At 41.4% G+C, this 21,598-nt stretch overlaps 1 protein-coding gene across 1 annotated transcript in view; it reads left to right on the forward strand.

Annotated features, from left to right (window-relative positions):
- The first annotated feature begins 761 nt into the window (after window positions 1–761).
- Window positions 762–21,598, forward strand: part of MICAL3 (microtubule associated monooxygenase, calponin and LIM domain containing 3) — a 120,606-nt gene continuing 99,769 nt past the window's right edge. Inside the window, exons 1-14 of the mRNA XM_047066980.1 lie at window positions 762–1,096; window positions 3,163–3,370; window positions 5,249–5,365; window positions 5,767–5,868; window positions 6,499–6,654; window positions 7,673–7,773; window positions 10,734–10,991; window positions 11,369–11,484; window positions 12,506–12,632; window positions 14,060–14,156; window positions 17,075–17,222; window positions 19,272–19,468; window positions 21,044–21,156; window positions 21,247–21,309. Coding sequence (XP_046922936.1) covers window positions 833–1,096; window positions 3,163–3,370; window positions 5,249–5,365; window positions 5,767–5,868; window positions 6,499–6,654; window positions 7,673–7,773; window positions 10,734–10,991; window positions 11,369–11,484; window positions 12,506–12,632; window positions 14,060–14,156; window positions 17,075–17,222; window positions 19,272–19,468; window positions 21,044–21,156; window positions 21,247–21,309 — 2,067 coding nt within the window. The 5' untranslated portion in view covers window positions 762–832. The remainder of the gene's footprint in view (window positions 1,097–3,162; window positions 3,371–5,248; window positions 5,366–5,766; window positions 5,869–6,498; window positions 6,655–7,672; window positions 7,774–10,733; window positions 10,992–11,368; window positions 11,485–12,505; window positions 12,633–14,059; window positions 14,157–17,074; window positions 17,223–19,271; window positions 19,469–21,043; window positions 21,157–21,246; window positions 21,310–21,598) is intronic.

Below are 21,598 nucleotides of genomic sequence, written 5' to 3' on the forward strand. Positions count from 1 at the left end.
CAACCAAGTGAGCCATCCAGGCGCCCCAGTACATTTAACATTTTGTTTATTAATCTGTCTCACCCACTGAACTGTAAGATCCTTGAAAGCAAACACTGTCTTACTCATCTTTCCATCCCCAGTGTCTGAGATAGTGCTTGGCATGTAGAAGGTATAGGGTAGGGGCACCTGGGTGTCTCAGTTGGTTAAGTGACCGACTTCAGCTCAGGTCATGATCTTGCAGTTTGTGAGTTCAAGCCCCATGTCAGGCTCTGTGCTGACAGCTCGGAACCTGGAGCCTACTTTGGATTCTGTGTCTCCCTCTCTTTCTGCCCCTCCCCCACTCATGCTCTGTGTCTCTCTGTCTCTCAATAATAAATAAAAATGTTAAAGGAAAAAACATTTAAAACAAAAAGGTATAGGATATACATTTGTTGAATGAATATGACACTTAGGAACTCCACTTTGAAAAAGAGGTACATATCCTAGAAAATGTGTGTAGGTACGGGGTGCCTGTGTGGCTCAGTTGGATAAGTGTCCAACTTCAGCTCAAGTCATGATCTCATGGTTTGTGGGTTCGAGCCCCTCATCGGGCTCTGTGCTGACAGCTCAGAGCCTGGAGCCTGCTTTGGATTCTGTGTCTCCCCCTCTCTGTCCCTCCCTCTCTTGCACTCTGTCTCTCTCTCAAAAATAAACATTTAAAAAGAAAAGAAAAGCAAATGTTTGTAGGTAGGCATTTGGATTTGCTAACCATTCCTTTTTCTTTATTTTTGTTAGATTAATGTGACGGAATCGGGTGGATCAACAGCCATCCCATTGCCCCCTTTGTTGGGGGTGCTGAGAGTGGGGAAGCATGGAGGACAGTAAGAATGAGACCATGAATCGCGCTCACGTCCTCTTTGACCGGTTTGTGCAGGCCACCACCTGCAAGGGAACCCTTAAGGCCTTCCAAGAGCTATGTGACCACCTAGAACTGAAGCCTAAGGACTATCGCTCCTTCTATCACAAGCTCAAGTCCAAGCTTAACTACTGGAAAGCCAAAGCCCTGTGGGCAAAGTTGGACAAGCGGGGCAGCCACAAAGACTACAAAAAGGGAAAAGCATGCACTAACACCAAGGTAAGGGTTCGGCTTCTCCCAGGCTTTGGGGTCACTGACCTAAGGATTAAACCAGAAAAGAAAAGATTTTGAGTAGAGGTAGGCCAAAGAAAAGGATTGGGTAGAGGTAGACTAGGTGAGAACTAGGCAGAGTCTAGCCAAGACCTATCACGGAGAGTCCAACTTCTACCTTGTTGAAACTTCGTGGGTTCGTTACCTGTGTTCAGTTGACTGTTCCCATTTCCCAGACCCTATTCTTTTTTTTAAAATGTTTATTTATTTTGAGAGAACTTACGTGTGCAAGTGTGTGTGCAAGTTGGAGAGGGACAGAGAAAGACTCCCAAGCAGGCTCCACACTCAGTGTGGAGCCTGACATAGGGCTTGATCCCATGAACCCTGAGGTTATGACCTGAGCCGAAATCAAGAGTTGGACACTTAGTGCTTAACCAACTGAGCCACCCAGGCACCCCCGACCCTATTCTTACTTCATGTATTCACATACTGAACATTCAGTGTTTCAGCTCTTTAAGAGCTGAACAACCCTGAAGTCAAGTGGTATAGGAACTTTTTTTTTCCCTGAGGCTCTATTTTGAATCTCACACTATTAGGAGGCTGCAAGTCACTTAGCAAAGAAGTAGCCATGCCCTGTTAGCATCCTATCTGAACATGGCTTCGTAATACCTGTCATGTCACGTTTATAAAGTCTTTATTCCATACTTATGACCGATAAGGTATAGGTAGTATTTGCTAACTTGGGGATTTGCCACAAGCTTCAGACCTCTTTTCATCCGTATTCCAAAGATTTGTTTTGATAAGCAAGGGCCTTGTAAGCCAAAATATTTCTTTTGCTTTCTTCACAATCTAGAGAAATAGAGTTTTCATGAAACAGGGGAGATACTCAGTCACCTGTGCAGGGGTAGGTACAAGGAAGTGGAGAAGGAATAATATATTTCCTGCTTTCCTCCTTTGTGAAAACACCTTTTGTGAGAAATTTGGAGCAGGCTAGCAAAGAAATGAAGTTGCGGATGACTTCGTGACTAGATCATTAATGTCCTTTCATGAGCTTTACTTTGCCCTGTGTGGATACCTCCTCCAGTGGATTTGCATCTGGGTAGATACTCATCAGAATTCAAGAAATTTAGAGGCATGACTTTTATGACTGAGTTCTGGAATTTTATTACAAATAAAATGAATTCAAAACCAGAAACATTTTATGTCTTTTTTCCCTTCTGTGAATAGAGTACAAATTAGTTAAGTGTCCATTCTCACCCTGAGTACTTTCTAGAATAAGGGTCTTGAAGATCAGTTTCCTGGATTTTTGGTCTAAAGATGGTGATTTTAGAACTCTTTTCAGCACATAAAACTTTGGCTCTTGAAAGTTGCCTTCTAGGAATCCTTGAGTAGTAGACTCATCCCAAGACTCTTAAGATTGCCTGACCTGAACTATATGGGGCACCTGGGTGGCTCAGTCGGTTAAGTGTCCAACTTCGGCTCATGTCATGATCTCACAGTTTGTGAGTTCAAGCCCCAAATCGGGCTCTGTGCTGACAGTTCAGAGCCTGGAGCCTGCTTTGGATTCCGTATGTCTCTCTTTCTCCACTTTGTCCCTCCTCCACTCGCACTCTGTCTCTCCCTCTCTCTCAAAAATAAATAAAACATTAAAAAGAAAAAGATTGCCTGAACTATGTATTTAATAATCTGTGTCTCTTTGGACAGAAATCTCCTTGACTTAGAAACCTCGCAAAAGATCCTCTCCTGTCAATTAAGGTGACATCTGATTTTCAGATCATTTGTTGAAATGATGATCCACTTCAATGTATTACAGATCTACAGGTGAACACGTGCTGGGTTTATGTCCAGCACTGACAGTTAAGAGTCTCCGGTATCCATAACAATCACCAGCTTTTCTCTCAAGCCATTGTAGGTTGTCTCCTGTGACCCAGTTGGGTCTCCCAAGATTTCTTGGGAGAATACCCCTGTTTGGGGGCTTTGGGGAATGATGGTTATGTGATCCATGAAACTGTTATAGAAATGTGAACTTTCCTAAGAGGTGCTCCCTTTGCCCTGAAAGCAGCTGTGTTTTTCAGTGTCTCATCATTGGAGCTGGCCCCTGTGGTCTCCGTACAGCCATTGACTTATCCTTATTGGGAGCTAAAGTGGTTGTTATTGAGAAACGAGATGCCTTCTCCCGCAACAATGTCTTGCATCTCTGGCCATTCACCATACATGATCTACGAGGTCTGGGTGCCAAGAAGTTCTATGGCAAGTTCTGTGCTGGAGCTATTGACCATATCAGTAAGTAAAACCAGTTCCCCTATAAGATCTCACCCCTACCTCTACCCACTTGTTCGGTAAAAAGAGGCAGATTGAGGAATTCATACTCATCCAGCCCAGTTTGTTCTGATATCATTAGTATCTAATGTATAGAAAATGCACTCTGCTTGGAGTCAAAATACCTGTGATGCAGTGGTCTGTAACCTAGGACTCTAACCTGCAAGGGTTATCTCCTATGAAATGAGTTTAGCTTAAGGATTTCTAAAGTTAGGTCTTGAACTCTTACTGAGTACTTGCAGTGGGTGGGATCAGCATCGGGGCCAGGCTAGGAAATACTACCAATTTGAGCCTTGACCCTTTGGTGGTTTTTAGTTCAGGGGAAGAAGCACAAAGCATGAGGCTCTGTCTAATGTGATATGATAGATACTCTACTAATGTAAGAACAAAATGCTATGGGGATGCATTTCTGTAAAGCCACAGTTATGGAAGCAGCCTCCTAATTTTGTCATAAGTGGCAAATCAGTAATGAGATTCGTTTGGTTAAGTGATTTTCATAAGGTCTACAACCTGGATAGCTCTTGCTGTACTTTTGTCATCTCCAAGCTCAGCTTGGGCCCATGCTTTTCCCTATAGAGTAAATACAAGTTAATGCAGACAGTGATTTTGTTTTCATGAGTAAGCAGCCTATCTAAAAAGTGATTCAGAACAGATGATGTCTACATTATGAAGTTCAAGTCTTGTTTATTGATCATCGTTAATGATTCCAGGAAAGCCTTATCAAGGAACTTTTGTTCTGAGCTCCTCCAGATGTGTCCTGCAAAAAACATTAAACTGCTTAACTTTGGCTGTTTGAGGCAGTTGTGCCAACTCTTCAAATATTGGCCAACAGCTACCACACTCCACTGGCAGAGGAAGTACTCTGCCCATCTGTTGGGCTATAATATGTAAAGCATCTTGGAATCCGGTTGTCTGCAAATATTCAATATGTGTTAGAATGGGATTTAATGAGCCTTTAGGAGTGTGACTCAGAAGGGTGGTGGTTGTGGTAAGCAGGGGAAAATAACCGAGATGGCTTAGATGAGGATTTGCATGTACCAGCTTAGTCAGAAGCTGTAGGTGAGTTTGGTCTTAAGAGAGGACCAAGGGTCATTTGATTCAGTGGATTTGTCTGCCTTATGTAGGATTTGCCTTGGAGCTGAGAGAGTCCTACATTAGGGACAGGTTTTTATCTTACCACTTGGTAGTCATTCATTGGACATGAAATAAATAAATCTCAGTGTGATAATGAGCAAGACTTTCAGTCATTTTGAGCCTTAGTTTCTGCACCTGTAGACCAGTGGTGGGAGGGGGAATGGTAAGAGATTAAGGTTTCCCCTTCTTACTTTATAATTATAGAGTATGTGAAGATGAGTGAGATAATAAGATGAAAGGGAGATGCTGTGGAAATCTCAAGTAGTGCAGCCCCTTTATATCAGACTGGAGAGCCTACGTATGGGTGCACATCTTTTGCCTCTTATGGTAGGTACAATGTCCTGTCAGGATTGTAGATGCTGTTAGATGACTGTGGCTCTGACTGAATCAGGGGAAGATGGAAAAGAGAGTCTCCTGTTGTCCGCAATCTCTGTTGTCTCAGAGCTTTTGATGGTTTTGAACACCTAACCCAAGAGGTGGGAATGACCTTGAATGTCTCTCTAGAACATCTCTTGCAGAGGATTTATTTTCCCTTAAAAAAGAAGGAAAGAAGCTGTAAAGCACGGTTTGGAAAACGTCTCCAGCTACAGAGACTTTGAGAATCTGGGTAAACTGTACAGGTGGGCAGATGAGCACCTGAGCAGTAATCACTGACGGATACTCTCTTTTCAGTGTGCCCTCACTAGTATGATCTTTTTGTTCCCCTAGGTATCCGTCAGCTTCAGCTAATACTTTTGAAAGTAGCCTTGATCCTAGGCATTGAGATCCATGTCAATGTGGAATTCCAAGGCCTTGTACAGCCTCCTGAGGACCAAGAAAATGAACGTGAGTTGGATTGGACAAATGAAAAAGGGATAAAAGGGAATTGAGTGGGTGAGAAAAGATGAAATCAAGGGAGAAAACTACAAGAATCTCTGGGTTATTTTCAGAACTAGTTAAAGAGCCTTCTCCAGTTGTACAGACTATATCTTTTGAGGAACTTTTGCCTTAATGGGGAGGCCTTTCTTGCAAACACTTGTATTCATTATTGCAAATCATATGATGGGGAATGTTCCTTTGTGAGCCTTCTTCAAGGCTTCTTTCTTTCTGTGGTGTTTGTACCTCATGCTTTTACACCTAATGTTTTCTGTTTAGGGTTTTGTGCAGTCTGCCTTTGGTACCTAAAGGTGTTTTAGGTATATGAATATGGTCTTGGTGATGACCTTCATTTTGACTTTGGTCCACAGGGATAGGTTGGCGGGCACTTGTCCACCCCAAAACCCATCCTGTATCAGAATATGAATTTGAAGTGATCATCGGAGGGGATGGCCGTAGGAACACCTTGGAAGGTATTTGTCAATACCCCTTTGCCTGCTTCATAGCAGAGGGAAGGGTAACCTTTCCCAACCCTGGGGTGAGTGAGAGTTTGTGTCATCAGAATCAATACTCCTAAAAATCAGCATATATGTGCTGTTTATACTAATTGAATAGCAAGCCCAGCCTTCCACTAGCCAACTGGTACTTGGTTACTTCTTACAGGACATACTTGTTAGGGCACTAGGAGATAAGCTGTACTTTAAATGGTTGACTTTAAATGGTTGCAGGATTAAATCTAAGTTTAGTAAGCTGGTGGCTTTTCTTTTCTCTTTTTTCTTTCCTTTCCTTTCCTTTCCTTTCCTTTCCTTTCCTTTCCTTTCCTTTCCTTTCCTTTGGAAACCTTTGCACTAAGTAATATTCTGGTCAGTTAGATTTCATATTGCTTGTTAGTATGGGGGAGACTTTGACTTCTTTCCTGAACTCTTATATTTTTTGGCAGGTAAACCTTATTTTCAGATAGAGAAGAATTGCCCTAAAATTTTCCCATTGATTCCCATCCCTCATGTTCCCTAATGTCTTCATCAGCATCCCTTTCTGTTTGAAGTGATCTTCCTTCTTCTCTAGCAAGCTGTGGCCACCTCTGAAAATGTCTTTCCTTCTAGGATTTCGCCGGAAAGAATTTCGTGGCAAATTGGCAATTGCCATTACAGCAAATTTTATTAACCGAAATACAACAGCAGAAGCCAAAGTGGAAGAGATCAGTGGTGTGGCTTTTATTTTCAACCAAAAATTTTTCCAGGAACTGAGAGAAGCCACAGGTTGGTATAGATGCCTCCAAAGCAATTAGGATAAAAATTTAAATAACTGCTTGTGATTCTTCTCTTAGAGGGTTTGGTAGAGTGGGTGGGTGGTCATTGCTATTATTGCTTGTTTGCCCCTCTGCTCTTTCTTCACTTCTATACTTTGTTGTTAGTATAATGCTTTCCTTATCACTATCTCCTACTCTAGTGTTCTTTGTCTTCCTTACAGTGACAGGGCTGCTCTGGATTTAGTTATTTATTTGTTTTTAAGGGTTCATTCTGTCTTCTACCAGCTCTTCTCCAAGCCCTTCCCCTATGTTATGGCTCTGAGTGATGGTGCTCAATGCAGTAAGCTATTGGTTGATAGTTCTCTGGTTCACTGAGAACCTGACTTTACACACTTGAGTATACAGTCTTGTGGTCCAGTTTGGGCATGAAGTAAACCATGTGCTAGACAGGAATGAGATTGTTGTGTGATAACTTTTGAATACACTAACTTTGATATTTTTGATCCAACAAAAACATGCAGCAAATTTCAGTTCCATCTTCTAGAACATGATTTCTTTCCATTAATTACATCAATGTTTTAGATTAATTGAATTAAAAAGTCAGTAGTTCATACTCTGCTTCCAGGCATCTAGTTGTCCTATTAAAAGCCAAAGAGATTTTCCCAGTTGCTTTGATGACTATCTAAGAGGTTTAACCTGAGAACCAACCCAAACCCTCTTACTAGAAGTTAGCCTTTCCTTTTTTTTCAAATCCATATATTTCTGCCTACTATTCATGGTTTTTAGGATACCTTAGGGTATCAAGTGAATTATAGGATAGTGCAGGTATAAAACAAAGTTCCCCCTCTTCTCATGAACTGAACATGCAGGAAGTGAAAATCTGGGCTCAGACATCTCTTTATTTTCATGTTCTCTTCCTGGAGTTTTACAGCCCTTGTCTCTGTGGGCCTGTGTACAACTTTCTGGCTGCCCTAATGTACCTTCGTTTCAGCAAGCCCTTACGTGACACATTTGTTTTCTGGTTGCAGGTATCGACTTGGAGAATATTGTTTACTACAAAGATGATACACACTATTTTGTTATGACAGCCAAAAAGCAGAGTTTGCTAGACAAAGGGGTGATACTGCATGTGAGTAATGTATTCTTTCAAACTTCTTTTTATGTCGTACTAGTTAATGTGACCACTAAGGGAAAGAATTTTATTGTCTGATGAGTTTTTCCTTCAAGGGTATGAAAATGAGCACCCATCTCACCTCCTAGGAAAATGAACTCCTCTAATGTTTTTTAGTTTAACTTAAAAAAAAAACCAAACTTTTGTTATGGAAATTTTCAAATGTAAACAAAATTAGAGAGAATTGTATAATGAACCCCCATGTGCCCATTTTCCAGCTCTAACAATTATGTGGCCAATATTATTTCAGTAGTACCTCACCCCACTCCCCACTCCTGCCATTGGATTGTTCTAAAGCAAATGTCAGATTTCAGTTATCTCTGATACTCAGTTTAATTTTAGGTGATTTGGTTTGTGGTTATAGTTAATTCCATGTATGACTGATTATTGGTTGGTTAATAGGTCGTCTTTTGGGAGAAGGTGGTAGGGGGGAAGGGAGTTTGACCTGGAAGCCTGAGAATGGTTCTGGTTTTCCTGCAGATACAACTATCAGAAGTCTAGGGAACACTGACTGGATCAAGGTATATTTTGACCTCTTCATGATCTAACAATGGATGAGAGGTCTGTCTCAGCCTTTTTTCTAAGTGAATAATTGTAGGACATTCCCTAAGATGATGAGCAGAAAATGAAATCAGAGAACCACAGAGTAGTGGCTCTTTAAGGAGAGTTTCTTAAGTCCTATTTGGTCTTCAGTCTGAATCAGAATTACTATCCCCATGTGATGAAATGGATAGAAGAGGCACCAGATGTGCTGATTCAGACCTGTACAGTTCTTACCACAGACTCATGGCTGAATTTCAGGGTGCCTTTTGTCTTTTCAGGATGATAATGAATCATGTCACTGAATTACACTGTTGCCTTATCTGAGAGCAGTGTTGGGGGCATGCCAATGAGCACGTGCCTGCAGCACAGTCTCTTTTCCATTCATGGACCTTGTATCTGTTTCTCTGCCTTGTGTTCCTTTATGTATATAAGCAGAAATAGGGCAAAGCAGTTTGTACAGCCCATTCTGCCAAAAACATAAGCAAGGTATACTTGGTTGGATGCTTTATCAATAAGAAGTAGCCAGTGAACCTGGTGGTATGCCTTGGGACTAAGTTAAAACAAATCTACCATCTTAGGCAGAACTGTGGTTATCAGTTGAAATTATAGGCATACCTTGTTTTGTTGTGCTTCACGGGTACTGCCTTTTTTTTTTTTTTTTTTTTTTTTACAAAATTAAAGGTTTGTGGCAATCCTGCACTAAGTCTGTTGGTGCCATTTTTCCAACAGCATTTTCTTGTTTCGTGTCTCTGTGTCGTATTTTGGCAATTCTCACAATATTTCAAACATTTCCATTATTACATTTGTTATGATGATCTGTGATCAGTGATTACAACTTGCTAAACCCTCTAATAATGGTTAGCATTTTTCAGCCATAAATCATTTTTTAGTTAAGGTAGGCTGTTTTCTTTTTAGACAAATGCTATTCCACACTTAATGGAGTACAGCATAGTGTAAACATAACTTCTATGTACGGGGAAACCAAAAATATTCATTTGACTCGCTATTGCGATATTCACTTTATTACAGTGGTCTGGAATGGAATCTGCAGTTTCTCCAAGGTATGGCCATATGTAGGAATAATCTTGCTTTTCATTTATTTTTTTAGAGGGCAGGGGCCATGTTTCTATGTGTGCTGCTAAGTACTAAACCCATTGTGGTCACTTACTCAATGTTGAACAAACACTGTTTCAAGGACCAACTTGAGTATTTGTGTTTTGACTTTTAACATCTTATAGTGCTAGCCTAAAGCACCATCAAGGACATTTGGAAACAAACCTTAGGCCCCATGTTAGAAGAGTAAAGATTTGGCTCAGTTAGCCAGGAATCCCCAAAACAGAAAAGGAGTTTTTCACTTCTTTATGTGGAAAGCCCGTTTTCCTCTCATCGTTGTTTTTCTTTGTTGCTGGGTTTCTCTGAAGCCTTTCAGAATCTTATGTATTATTTTGAAAACCTCTGTTCCATCTTCAGTTTATTTCTTGCCAGCCCCCTGGAACTGCTGTTGCTGCCACATTATATCTTTGGCACTGGAGCTTTCGAGTACTCCCTTTGCATTTGATAAATTATGCAGTGCTAAATATTGTATATGGTCCCAGTTGCCAAAAGCTGTTTGCTACCCAGAAGATAATGATTGCCAATAATAACATAAATTATAAAATATCTTTTCAGTTTAGAAAGTACCGTCACATAAATTATTTTATTTGGTATTCAAAACAACTCTAAGAGATGGATTGGGCAAAATCAAAGAAATATGACTTGCTCCAAGTAAATGGAAACGCTAGGACTGTGTTTTTAGGTGCCAAAGCCTGTGCTCTTTTATTTAATTAAAAAAAGTTTTAATTTTTATTTCTGAGAGAGAGAGAGACAGAGAGAGAATGCGAGTGGGGGAGGGGCAGAGAGAGAGGGAGACACAGAATCTGAAGCAGGCTCTAGGCCCTGAGCTGTCAGCACAGAGCCCAACTCGGGGCTCTAAGTCACGGACTGTGAGATCATGAGCTGAGTTGAAGTCAGACACTTAACAACTGAGCCACCCAGGTGCCCCAAGTCTGTACTTTTAGAAACAGCCTCCCGACCCTGGGGTGCCTGGGTGGCTCAGTCAGTTAAAGTCCAACTCTTGATCCCATCTCAGGTGTTGATCTCAGGGTCGTGAGTTCAAGCCCCACGTTGGGCTTTGCACTGGGTGTGAAGCCTCCTTAAAGAAAATAAAGAAGGAAACAGCCTGCCTCTTTTCTCTTTAAGTTGTGTAGAAGACTTATTTTGGGATATGAAATCACTTTAAGAAGAAAGGAAAAGCTGTGAAACTAGCTTATGTCTGACATGTTTAGTGTAGCTCTTGCTGGGCTTCTCTTTCAAGCTGCTTCTCTCTCTGGAGACAGGACTATGCCGACACAGAGCTCTTGCTTTCCCGGGAGAACGTGGACCAAGAGGCTCTGCTGAACTATGCCAGGGAGGCAGCGGACTTCTCCACTCAGCAGCAGCTGCCGTCTCTGGATTTTGCCATCAATCACTATGGGCAGCCTGACGTGGCCATGTTCGACTTCACTTGTATGTACGCCTCTGAGAATGCTGCCTTGGTGCGGGAGCAGAATGGACACCAGTTGTTAGTGGCTCTGGTTGGGGACAGCCTCCTAGAGGTGAGTAGTAAGGATGGCAGCACTTTATAGAAGAAGCAATAGTAAGGAAACAATAATAATTAAGAGCAAATGTGAGTACCCCTGGTTGTAGAGTGAGGGTCTACAACATGCTGCAGCATAGGTCAGCTCCCTACAGGAGTTACACCAGGAAGTAGGGAAGGATTACAGGCTCTAGGGCATCCAGACATGCTAAGTATGGATGGAAATTCTGCAGCTTTTGTGATTTGCTCCTCTACCAGTTTATGAAGTGGAAAAGCCCAGTATCTGAATAGTTGCCAAAAAGTACTGTCAACAGCAAACTTTCTTCGTTTCTCAATTTAGTTTCCCTCTTTTAAAATACAATTTATTTAATTCCTCATTTCCTTTCTCCTTCATAGCCTTTTTGGCCAATGGGAACAGGAATAGCCCGGGGCTTCCTAGCTGCTATGGACTCTGCCTGGATGGTACGAAGTTGGTCTCTAGGAACAAGCCCCTTGGAAGTCCTGGCTGAGAGGTAATGGAAAGCAGCCAGGTGTCTCTTCCACGAGAAAACTGGGAGTGATGAATGGTTTGCTCCTCAGGCAGACTACAGGTTTTCTTCCTTCTCTCTCTCTTCCTTTCTTAATTAAAGATGTTTTCGTACTAAAGAAAGGAAAGGCAAGATATTTATTTATAAAATCATAGGTATGTAAAGATTATTTAATCTAAGTGGTCTTCTTTTATTCCTTTTCAAATTAAATTTGTTACTGACAAATAGTATCTGAATCTTTGCATTCCATTAAAGGACAGTATCTGATTCTTTATGACAGTCACATGAACAAATACATAAAAATAGTACATTAAATCTTCTGTCAAAGTAGAAAGACTTAAACTAATGAAATCAGTGCAGTAGCAGGGGACATACTAACATAAGAAAAGAAATAAAAAATGACTTTGAATTCAAAAGAAAATCCCAAACTGCTTGTAAACATTTCTCAAACTCCCAAATGTCAGATATTTTGAAGCAGATTATTACAAAAGAGGTTAAGAATCCTAGGATTTGTTTGCTAATAAAGAACAAATGCCTTGACCAGAAGAACTAGAGAAATAAGATTTCCTGGGTGCAATTGGTGGTTGACAGCATTTTAAGTCTGTTACTTAAGAAACTCTGGGCAATTTTGGTAGCAAGTTCTTTTTTCATCTGTAATTTTCTTAAAAATTAAATATTGTCCTCCTTGAAAAAAACAAAACAAAACAAAACAGTAAATTAGTTGCCTTTTAAATTAGGATCAGGCTTTTTATCCCAGCCCACTACAGTGTATTTTCCCTTGCTACCGGCCCTTAACCAGTTCAGTGTCTGTGGAATCACTGGCATGGTGGGAATGAGAGCAGGGGCTAATGTAGGTTTGGAGGAAAATAATGGTCAAGGATGAGGATTTGTCATATCCTTCAGATTTTTGGGGGGCAGTGTCAAAAAATAGGAATGTTATCAAAGGAGAGGGAGAGGTGTATGGTGCTTGCCACTGCTCTGAGTATATTGTTGTATGTTATTGCAGAGAAAGTATTTATAGGTTGCTGCCTCAGACCACCCCTGAGAATGTGAGTAAGAACTTCAGCCAGTACAGCATAGACCCTGTCACCAGATATCCCAATATTAACATCAACTTCCTCCGTCCAAGCCAGGTAAGAGCCTTCTAGTCAGTTATCTACCTCTCAGCCCATTTCAGGACTGACCAGACCTCTGAAACACTGAAACGTGTCTATTAGTACCGTATACCCACCCTTCTTTCATAATGCACATATATGTCTCTCTGGAATGACTGAAGGTAGGTATTACTTTCCATCAACAGATTGAGCAGCAAAGGGAGAGAGGTGTTGATGACTTGCCAGAAGATCACATGTGACAAAAATGGTGGACCTAAGACTTTATCCCGTGCCTCCTAATTAAAATTGCAGGTTGTAGGGGATAGAGCACTTGTTCACTGCTCAGGAAATGTGACTTCCACTTGCATTATTGCCACCAATCACTTGTGACTTGGACATGTCATTTTCTCTGAACCTCAGTTTCTTCATCTGTAAAATGGAGATAATAACCCCTGCTATTCACAGGATCATTGTGAGGGTAAATGAGATTATTCACTTGAAAGAACTTTGAACATTAGAACATTGTCTGCAAGTAAAAGATACTGGTGGTCAATTTTTTTGTGATGCTGAGTTATTTCTCAGAATGTCTAAAGCCTTATAAATGCATTGAGAATGACATTTTACAAAGCACAGTAATCCCATAGAGCCCAGCAATTTCTGGAAAGCAGCCCATTCAACATATTTGCCTATGTACTTGTGTAATTTTTTATTTACTTTCTGCCTGAAGTTTATAGCTTCAAGCCTTCTGTAGAAGGGGTCCATGAGACCTGCTGTCAATGGGCAACATTAATGGTCCAATAGTGACTATCAGAAGGCCCTCTAAGGCTGAATAGCTAATTTTTAGAACCTTTTTTCCTTTTCTCTTTTTTTTTTTTTTTTTTTTTTGAGCGACAGAGAGAGAGACCATGAGCAAGGAAGGGGCAGAGAGAGGATCTCAAGCAGGCTCCACACTGTTAGCACAGAGCCCAATGCAGGGCTTGAACTCACAAACCGTGAGATCATGACTTGAGCTGAAACCAAGAATCAGACACTTAACCAACTAAGCCACCCAGGTGCCCCAACTTCTTTTTTTAATGTTTATTTATTCATTTTGAGAGAGAGAGCAAGAGCGAGCGTAAGAGAGGAAGGGACAGAGAGAGAGAATCCCAAGCAGGCTCCTTGCTGTCAGCATGGATCCCGATGTGGGGCTCGAACCCATGAACCTTGAGATCATGACCTGAGGTGAAATCAAGAGTCAGATGCTTAACCTTAACCGCTGCTCAAGCACCCCAGAGCACACTTATTACTGTTAATATATGTTTGTTTGTATGTAAACCCCACCACATTCCAGAAAGGATTTAAAGGTCATTGTTGTAACTTTTATCGGAACTTTGCCCAACCTGCTATCTCAGTCTTTTGCTCTCTGGTGGGAACTTGTTACTTGGTGTTTGATTTTCCTTCTTTACAGCTTTTTAACTTTCTGCCAGGTGCGTCATTTATATGATACTGGAGAAACAAAAGATATTCATCTGGAAATGGAGAACCTAGTGAATTCCCAAACTACCCCGAAGTTGACTCGTAATGGTGAGTTCTGGTAATGACCTTTTGAAAACATTTTTTTTTAATGTTTATTTATTTTTGAGAGAGAGAGAGAGAGAGAGACCGAGTGTGAGTGATGGAGGGGCAGAGAGAGAGGGAAACACAGAATCTGAAGCAGGCTCCAGACTCTGAGCTTTCAGCAGAGAGCCCACTGCAGGGCTCAAACTCACAGACAGGACCGCAAGACCATGGCCTGAGCCAGAGTCACACGCTTAACTGACTGAGCCACCCAGACCCCCCCTAAGTAATGACCTTTGAAATGTAAGTAACCTATTCAGAGTAGTCAGTACTGAGCTATTAGTGTGCACAGTACTGTATAAGGCAATAGTTCTCAACCAGAGGTGATTTTGCCCCTCAGGGAACATTTGGTAGCCTTTGAAGACATTTTTGATTGTCGTGACTAGGGGAGGGTGCTATTGTCATTCAAGGATGCTGCCCAACCTCCTAAGTGCACAAGTCAGGTCCCCACAACAAAGAATTGCCCAGCCAAAAATGTCAGTAATGTCAAGGATGAGAACCCTCAGTCTAAGGTTTTAGGAGGATATAAAGAGAAACCAGATACAAATGCTGATGAGAGAGAGAGGAGTGAGTGCACACACATACACCAACCAAGGTTTCTGGGGGAGGCTTTATGAAGAAGCAGTGGCATTTTAGCTGAGTATTATGACATTGCCAGGATACAGTTGCAGAGATAAAGGCCATTCTGTATTTTGTGTGCCTTGAAGGGCCCCTGGATTTTTTTTAAAAGAAGAGCAACCAGAGTATGCCTGGTCAGCTGCATGTAAGATGGGATGGAGAAGGGAAATGCCAGAGGCAGGGAAACTAGTTAGGAGTACATCGCAGGGGTGCCTGGGTGGCTCATTCGGTTGTGTCTGACTCTTGGTTTCGGCTCAGGTCATGATCTCACAGTTCATGGGTTTGAACCCCATGTTGAGCTCTGCACTAATGGTACAGAGCCTGCTTAGGATTCTCTCTCTCTCCCTCTCTCTCTGACCCTCCTTCACTCATGCACATGCATTCTCCCTCTCTCTCTCTCTGTCTCTCTCTCTGTCTCTCTCTCTGTCTCTCTCTCTCAAAAATAAAAATAAACTTAAAAAGAAATACAGGGGGCACCTGGGTGGCTCAGTCAGTTAAGAGTCCAACTTCGGCTCAGGCCATGATCTCGCAGTCCGTGAGTTCAAGCCACTCATTGGGCTCTGTGCTGACAGCTCGGAGCCTGGAGCCTACTTCAGATTCTGTGTCTCCCCCTCTCTCTGCCCCTCCCACTCTCACACTCTTTCTCTTTCTCTCTCTCAAAAATAAATAAACATTAAAAAAGAAAGAAAGAAAAGAAAAGAATTGCATTGCAGTTGTCAAGCTAATGGTGGTGAAGGCCTAAATCTGATATTGATGTTGAGGATGGACAAGGCCATGGAGCATAGTTAGAAGAACTCTGACTTTGGGGCTGGGTGCAATGGAGTCCCAGTTCAAGCTCTGCCATTTGTGAAGTGTGTGGGCAAGAACGGGTTATTTTGCATCTGTGAACTTTGGTTTCCTTGTCTGTGAAATGGGCCTAACAAATACCTACTCCATACTATAGTCATGAGGCTTCTATGACATGTATAGAGTATTTATTACAACATCTGGCATACAGCAAGTGGTCACAAACGGCAGCCACTTTGTCATTGTCATTATTAATTATGTGAGAGAGCCAGAATCAATAGGCATTGGCAGTTTGGTTGCATTATGGGTCAAGAGAGCATTGTGAATGGTGCTGCCATCAGTTTGGAAAAGGAAGTGGGAGGATGAGAAAGTTTGACATGCTATTGGGATATCAAGGTGGACATCACAACCAGCAGGCAGTTGGAAACATTTTCATCTAAGCAGACAATACACCTTTGTCAATGTCATTTTAGGGCCTAGAGTATTGAAGTTGACTAATACATGTTAGACAGACTTGGAAGACATTTGAATAAAATTAATTTCGGAAGTAAATTTCTGATTTACAATAATAACACCAGGAGTGGTTCCCTGTGTAGTTTTAGGATACATTTTCAGACTTAAATAGGATTTCAGACTTAAATAGGATTTTTATGATATTGCAGTTTTTACCTTGTTAAGTTCCCAAACACTAAAGAACTTCGTAGAAGGTTAGTTATTTCCAGCTGCTAAAAGTAAGAGAGCAGACATTCTTGGACACAAATAGGAGTTTACAGCTTCTTTTAAATGCTGCATATCAGAGCTTCTCTGATGCAGTTTACAGATTTTTATAAGGCACAGCAATAAACTGGAAAACATCCAAGCATATGTGTTCTTGTATTCACCTTTTCAAGATGTGATCATTTATAATATAGAATGCCAAGCCTGACCTGAGGGATTGATTGTTCTGGTCTGGGGTCCTTGGCCTTGCCAATGTAATCCTACAGAGTTTCTTCACTTGGCAAATCGCTCTGTACTCTGGAAAGTGTAAGAGTGGGCTTTGTTTGCCTTTGATTAACATGTTGCCAGAGCGAATGGAATCTTTTCTGCTCTACTCCCCCTGATTGCTTTGAAGGGAAGGAGCTTCCTCAGCTAGCTGCCACGCAACTATCCAGGGAGGGTGACAGGTCAGTAGATGGCGCTGTTCCATCTAAGTCCCTATCAAACAATGCGGCAGTGATACTGGGCTTTACATGAGCAAGGCCAGATAACCCCCGTTGTGACTGGCATTGACCTCAGAGTCTGGGTAAATTGGTAGTTTCTTATCTACCTAAAATTCTACTGTCATGATACCAGTTACATAGCTTCTGACTTTTGAAAAACCGTGACAGCTCTTTTGTCCCAACCTTTAGTAACTGTTCAAATTAGGTATGGGTATTGCAAAGAGGATCCTCTATCAATGCTACCAGGTGACCACACTTCTGATATTTTTTTTATTGTTTTAGAGTCTGTAGCTCGTTCAAGCAAACTACTGGGTTGGTGCCAAAGGCAGACAGATGGCTATGCAGGGGTAAATGTGACAGATCTTACCATGTCCTGGAAAAGTGGACTGGCTCTGTGTGCGATCATCCATAGATACCGCCCTGATCTGATGTAAGTTGTGACAAACTTTGTGTTTTATTTTGTATTCCCTAAGCACCTCAGAGTATTTTGCTATCAAATAGCCAAATGTACTTTTTTCTACAATGAGTTACGTAGCAAGCTACTCTAGAAAGCAGTGATTAATTTTGATTTAGTTATATTTAAAACTGTATGTCAAGCATCATGTAGCTGAATCCAGGTGAGATTTTAAAATCACAGCACTCAGAACGTCAAAAACTGGTTTTAACACCCACCTGGACCTGTTTACATCACACAAAGGAAAATTCTGTTCATTGGCCCCTGGTTGAACTCTTCTTTTCAGCCAGCTGTCTCTCAAATGCTGTTGGGCATAAGGAAAACCTCACTAGAACATTTGGCTGGCCGAAGGCAAATATGTCCCTACTAACAAAACAGAAAACAATGAACACTTACCCGATTTATCATGGTTCATTGGTATTATCTCTTTGTTAAGAATTGCACCTTTTACAAACATACTCTGTCCAGTCCATAAGATTCAGGCTACCTTACCCACTTCTATCGGTAACATCTTCCCTTTTGGCCATTCTTTACTCACCTAAATGCAGAATCAGTATAATAGGATGACCCCAAGTCAGTTGCAGTGACTGGTGCACTCAGATTTACCCCATGGAAGCCAAACAAGAAGATCCAAAAACAGAAGCAGAGCATGTTGAATTATTTTGGCTGCCTGTCCTTTTATCATTAGGGCCCAAATTTGTGCATTTGCTTTGTTTTAATGATTGCTTAAGGAAACATAAGAAACATAGTTTCTGTTTATAATAGGTTATAAATTAATGAGGCAAGAGCTAGTAAAAATAGCCTTATGTAGTGTGGTTTAGGAATGGAGGTTTCTGATTTGCTTGGATAAACTTAAGTGACCTCTAGTGTTCCTATCCCTTAGCTAATGCAGAGGTTGGTAAATGGTAAGTGAAAGTAGGGCTTTTTCATCCCCACCAAAAAAGGGCGGGAGAGGAAGAGAGACTAGCTTGAGAAGGATTGTGATGAATGATACAGAAGGCTTTAGAAGAAGGTTCAGGTCAATCAGTTCTCTTCCAAAGGGAAGGAACCAAAGAAAAGGAAATGGAGGCAAAAGTAACTGAAGGGAACCTAGCAGGTGAGGTGGAGGGGGATGGTAGAGGGAGGGGACGCATTCTTATTAGAACAAACCAAAGGCTGCCTCCAGAAGGTCTAGGGAATTTCCTTGTAATAGAACACAAAGCAGCGAGTAGGTAATTTGGCACAGTTTAGACTATGATGACTTCATTCAGGATGAGGCCTCTATGGTTTAATAGGCTTAATCTATAGAGAGAAGGCATTTAGAAAAATGAAAAACTTGCTATGGAAGTCAGTAGTAGGTTAACACAAAATAAGCCCTTCCCAGTTGATCTGAAATCAACTCTTAAAGAAGAATGCTATCAGTCTTTACTTGATTGAATGGCAAGAAGCTTGAAATCCAGTGGGAAGTGTTGGTTAATCTAAATACTTGGGAAAACTCAAGAAATTTAGCGATGGAAAAATCTTTTGAGGAAGGTTTTGGAATTTCCCTTCGAGTAGAAGGCTGAGTAAGATTTACCAGAGCTGAGTTAGTACATCAACAGCTTGTCTGGTCCTAATGACACAGCAAGTGATAATCCTAGGCCGTTAGAAGCAGTCTGATCCAAATAGGATTTTTATCATTATTGAGCATTAATTTAATATGTACAGATGACATGCAACATACAAGAGAATACATGTTAAAGATAGTTCCTCTTCTTGAGCTTACCCTTTAAGAAATTTATGTTACTGGAAAAAGGAGAGTAGTTCTTCATCTTTTCCACTCTTTTTTCCTTTCTAAGTAGATTTTTAATCATTTCTTCTTGAGGATGATTTTCATTTTCTTAGTAAAAAGGAGACTAAAAGGTGAGATCAATAGTTTGGCCCTCAGATTGCACCCTGGATTTCAGCTAAAAGACTAAGAAATGGTGATGACTCCATTGATACTGTGTTTTCTGGTGTGAAGACAAGCAAGCCTTCTTGATATGTTTTTCTCATCCCATTTCTTAGAGATTTTGACTCTTTGGATGAGCAAAATGTGGAGAAGAATAACCAGCTGGCCTTTGATATTGCTGAGAAAGAACTGGGCATCTCTCCCATCATGACAGGCAAAGAAATGGCCTCAGTGGGGGAGCCTGACAAGCTGACTATGGTGATGTACCTGACTCAGTTCTACGAGATGTTCAAGGACTCACTCCCCTCCAGTGGTAAGGGCTGGCAGACACTGGTATGGAGATCTTCCATTTCTTCTCTGTTGTTGCCTGGCTTTTCTGTCTTTCCCTCCAACCATGTCCTTCATCATTACCACCAAAAGCAAACCTGCACTTACTCTGTTATTCCTAGTTGGCTTTCTGGATAAGTCCCTGGAACTTTGTTCCATTAATTTTTCCTTCTCTGCTAGTGTGTTCTCAACCATTCTTTCTTTTCCCACATCTCTCTCTCTAAACCTATAAATACACAAAAGTCATTCCTATGCAAAATGTTTTCCCTGACTCTACTACTTTCTCACACCGTTTCAGAACCAGCCTTTTTGAAAAAGTGGTTTATACCTAAGGCCTCAGCCTCCTAAGGCCTAAACTTTATAACACGTTGCAACCCGGCTTCTGTTTTTACTGCTCTGCCAAAACTGTTCTCCACAGTCATGAAAAATCACCAAATCTGTATTCTTTTCTCATTTTGCATCTCATGCACTTGGCTTTTCTGCATTATTCAGAACTCTGGAGTGATACCCTTTTTCTTGAAGTTCTCTCTGCTTGTTGGCTTCTGTGGTCCTGTACTTGTTTGCCTCATTCTCTTTCTTCTGTAACTGTTGCTTCTATGGCTTCTTTCTCTTCTCCTACCTTTTAGTGCTTTCCAAAGTCTTTGTTTGGCCCTTAGCCTGCTGCCTCAGTCTACCAGAGTACTGTACTACAAAAAAATGTCCCTGTTGTCATTTATTGTCCCTTGGAGTAAGTGTAGTATAATGCTTTAGAGTGTTCACCATGGTACCCGACCTGGGCTTATTTCCCAGTTCTTCGACCTGTTTGACCTTAGGCAAGTTACTAAATTTCCCTGTGCCTCAGTTTTCCCATCTGCAAACTGGATTTTATGTATGTATAACATAAAATTGTGATATGCTAAGGAGAATGTTAGGCAGACAAAAGGACTTAACAAATACCTGCAGTATATTATTCGTTTCAATTATTTAAAAAATTATTAGCATTACTAATAAAACATTAGAATCCACAGAGTTGGTGGTTCTCCAATGTCTTCCAGTCCACTTACTCATAGAGATGTCCGTGGCTTTTTCTGATAAAATATGCAGTTCTTACAGCAGAAATCCACACTGTAGCATCAGTATACCTATTTAGGGAGAGCCCTGCCTTTATGTGCAGCTAAATGCATAATCAAAACCAGTGACCCTAAACCACATACCCTTCCTCCCTTTCTCCCTCCACCTTGAAATTTTTATCACAAAGGTGAGGCTTTAGCAGTCAATTGTAACTAACAATCATAGGCAGATTCCAACTTTTGAAAAGCAAAAATGGAGGGTTTTTTGACCGAAGTGGATTGAAAGAAAAAGTTGGTTCTGTTTACATGGATGGAAAAGAAAAAGCTCAACATCCACACCTAAGTGTGCATTTCCTTTGTGGAATTTCCTGCTGAGTTCTCCTTGGTTTTGTCAGAGCAGATGAGCCTTTAGAATTTTCTGAGGTTCTTTGAGCCACCTGCAAGGAGGTATTCCTGGTCAGTACTTTGAAGCCCCTCCAGGGCTGTCCTCAAACATTGCTTCCTGTTCACAGATGCCTTGGACCTGAATGCTGAGGAGAAAGCAGTCCTTATAGCTAGCACCAAATCTCCCATCTCCTTCCTAAGCAAACTTGGGCAGACCATCTCTCGGAAACGTTCTCCCAAGGTAAAATGGAAGAGGTTTTTGACCTACTGCAAACCTAAAGGCAAGTTATAGTGCCTAGGATAACGCAGTGTCCCTCCTCTCTTGGTATAGGATAAAAAGGAAAAGGACTTGGATGGTGCTGGAAAGAGGAGAAAGACCAGTCAATCGGAAGAGGTAAGAATTATCTGGGATTTGCTAGAATGATCAAATTGCCCTTTTTTTTTTTTAAATTTTTTTTTTTCAACGTTTATTTATTTTTGGGACAGAGAGAGACAGAGCATGAACGGGGGAGGGGCAGAGAGAGAGGGAGACACAGAATCGGAAACAGGCTCCAGGCTCCGAGCCATCAGCCCAGAGCCTGACGCGGGGCTCGAACTCACGGACTGCGAGATCGTGACCTGGCTGAAGTCGGACGCTTAACCGACTGCGCCACCCAGGCGCCCCTCAAATTGCCCTTTTTGGC

Source organism: Lynx rufus, unplaced genomic scaffold (genome assembly GCF_022079265.1).
Source record: "Lynx rufus isolate CCGP_SWC_20201006 ecotype Redwood Valley unplaced genomic scaffold, mLynRuf1.p SCAF_7, whole genome shotgun sequence".
Lineage (NCBI taxonomy): Eukaryota > Metazoa > Chordata > Mammalia > Carnivora > Felidae > Lynx > Lynx rufus.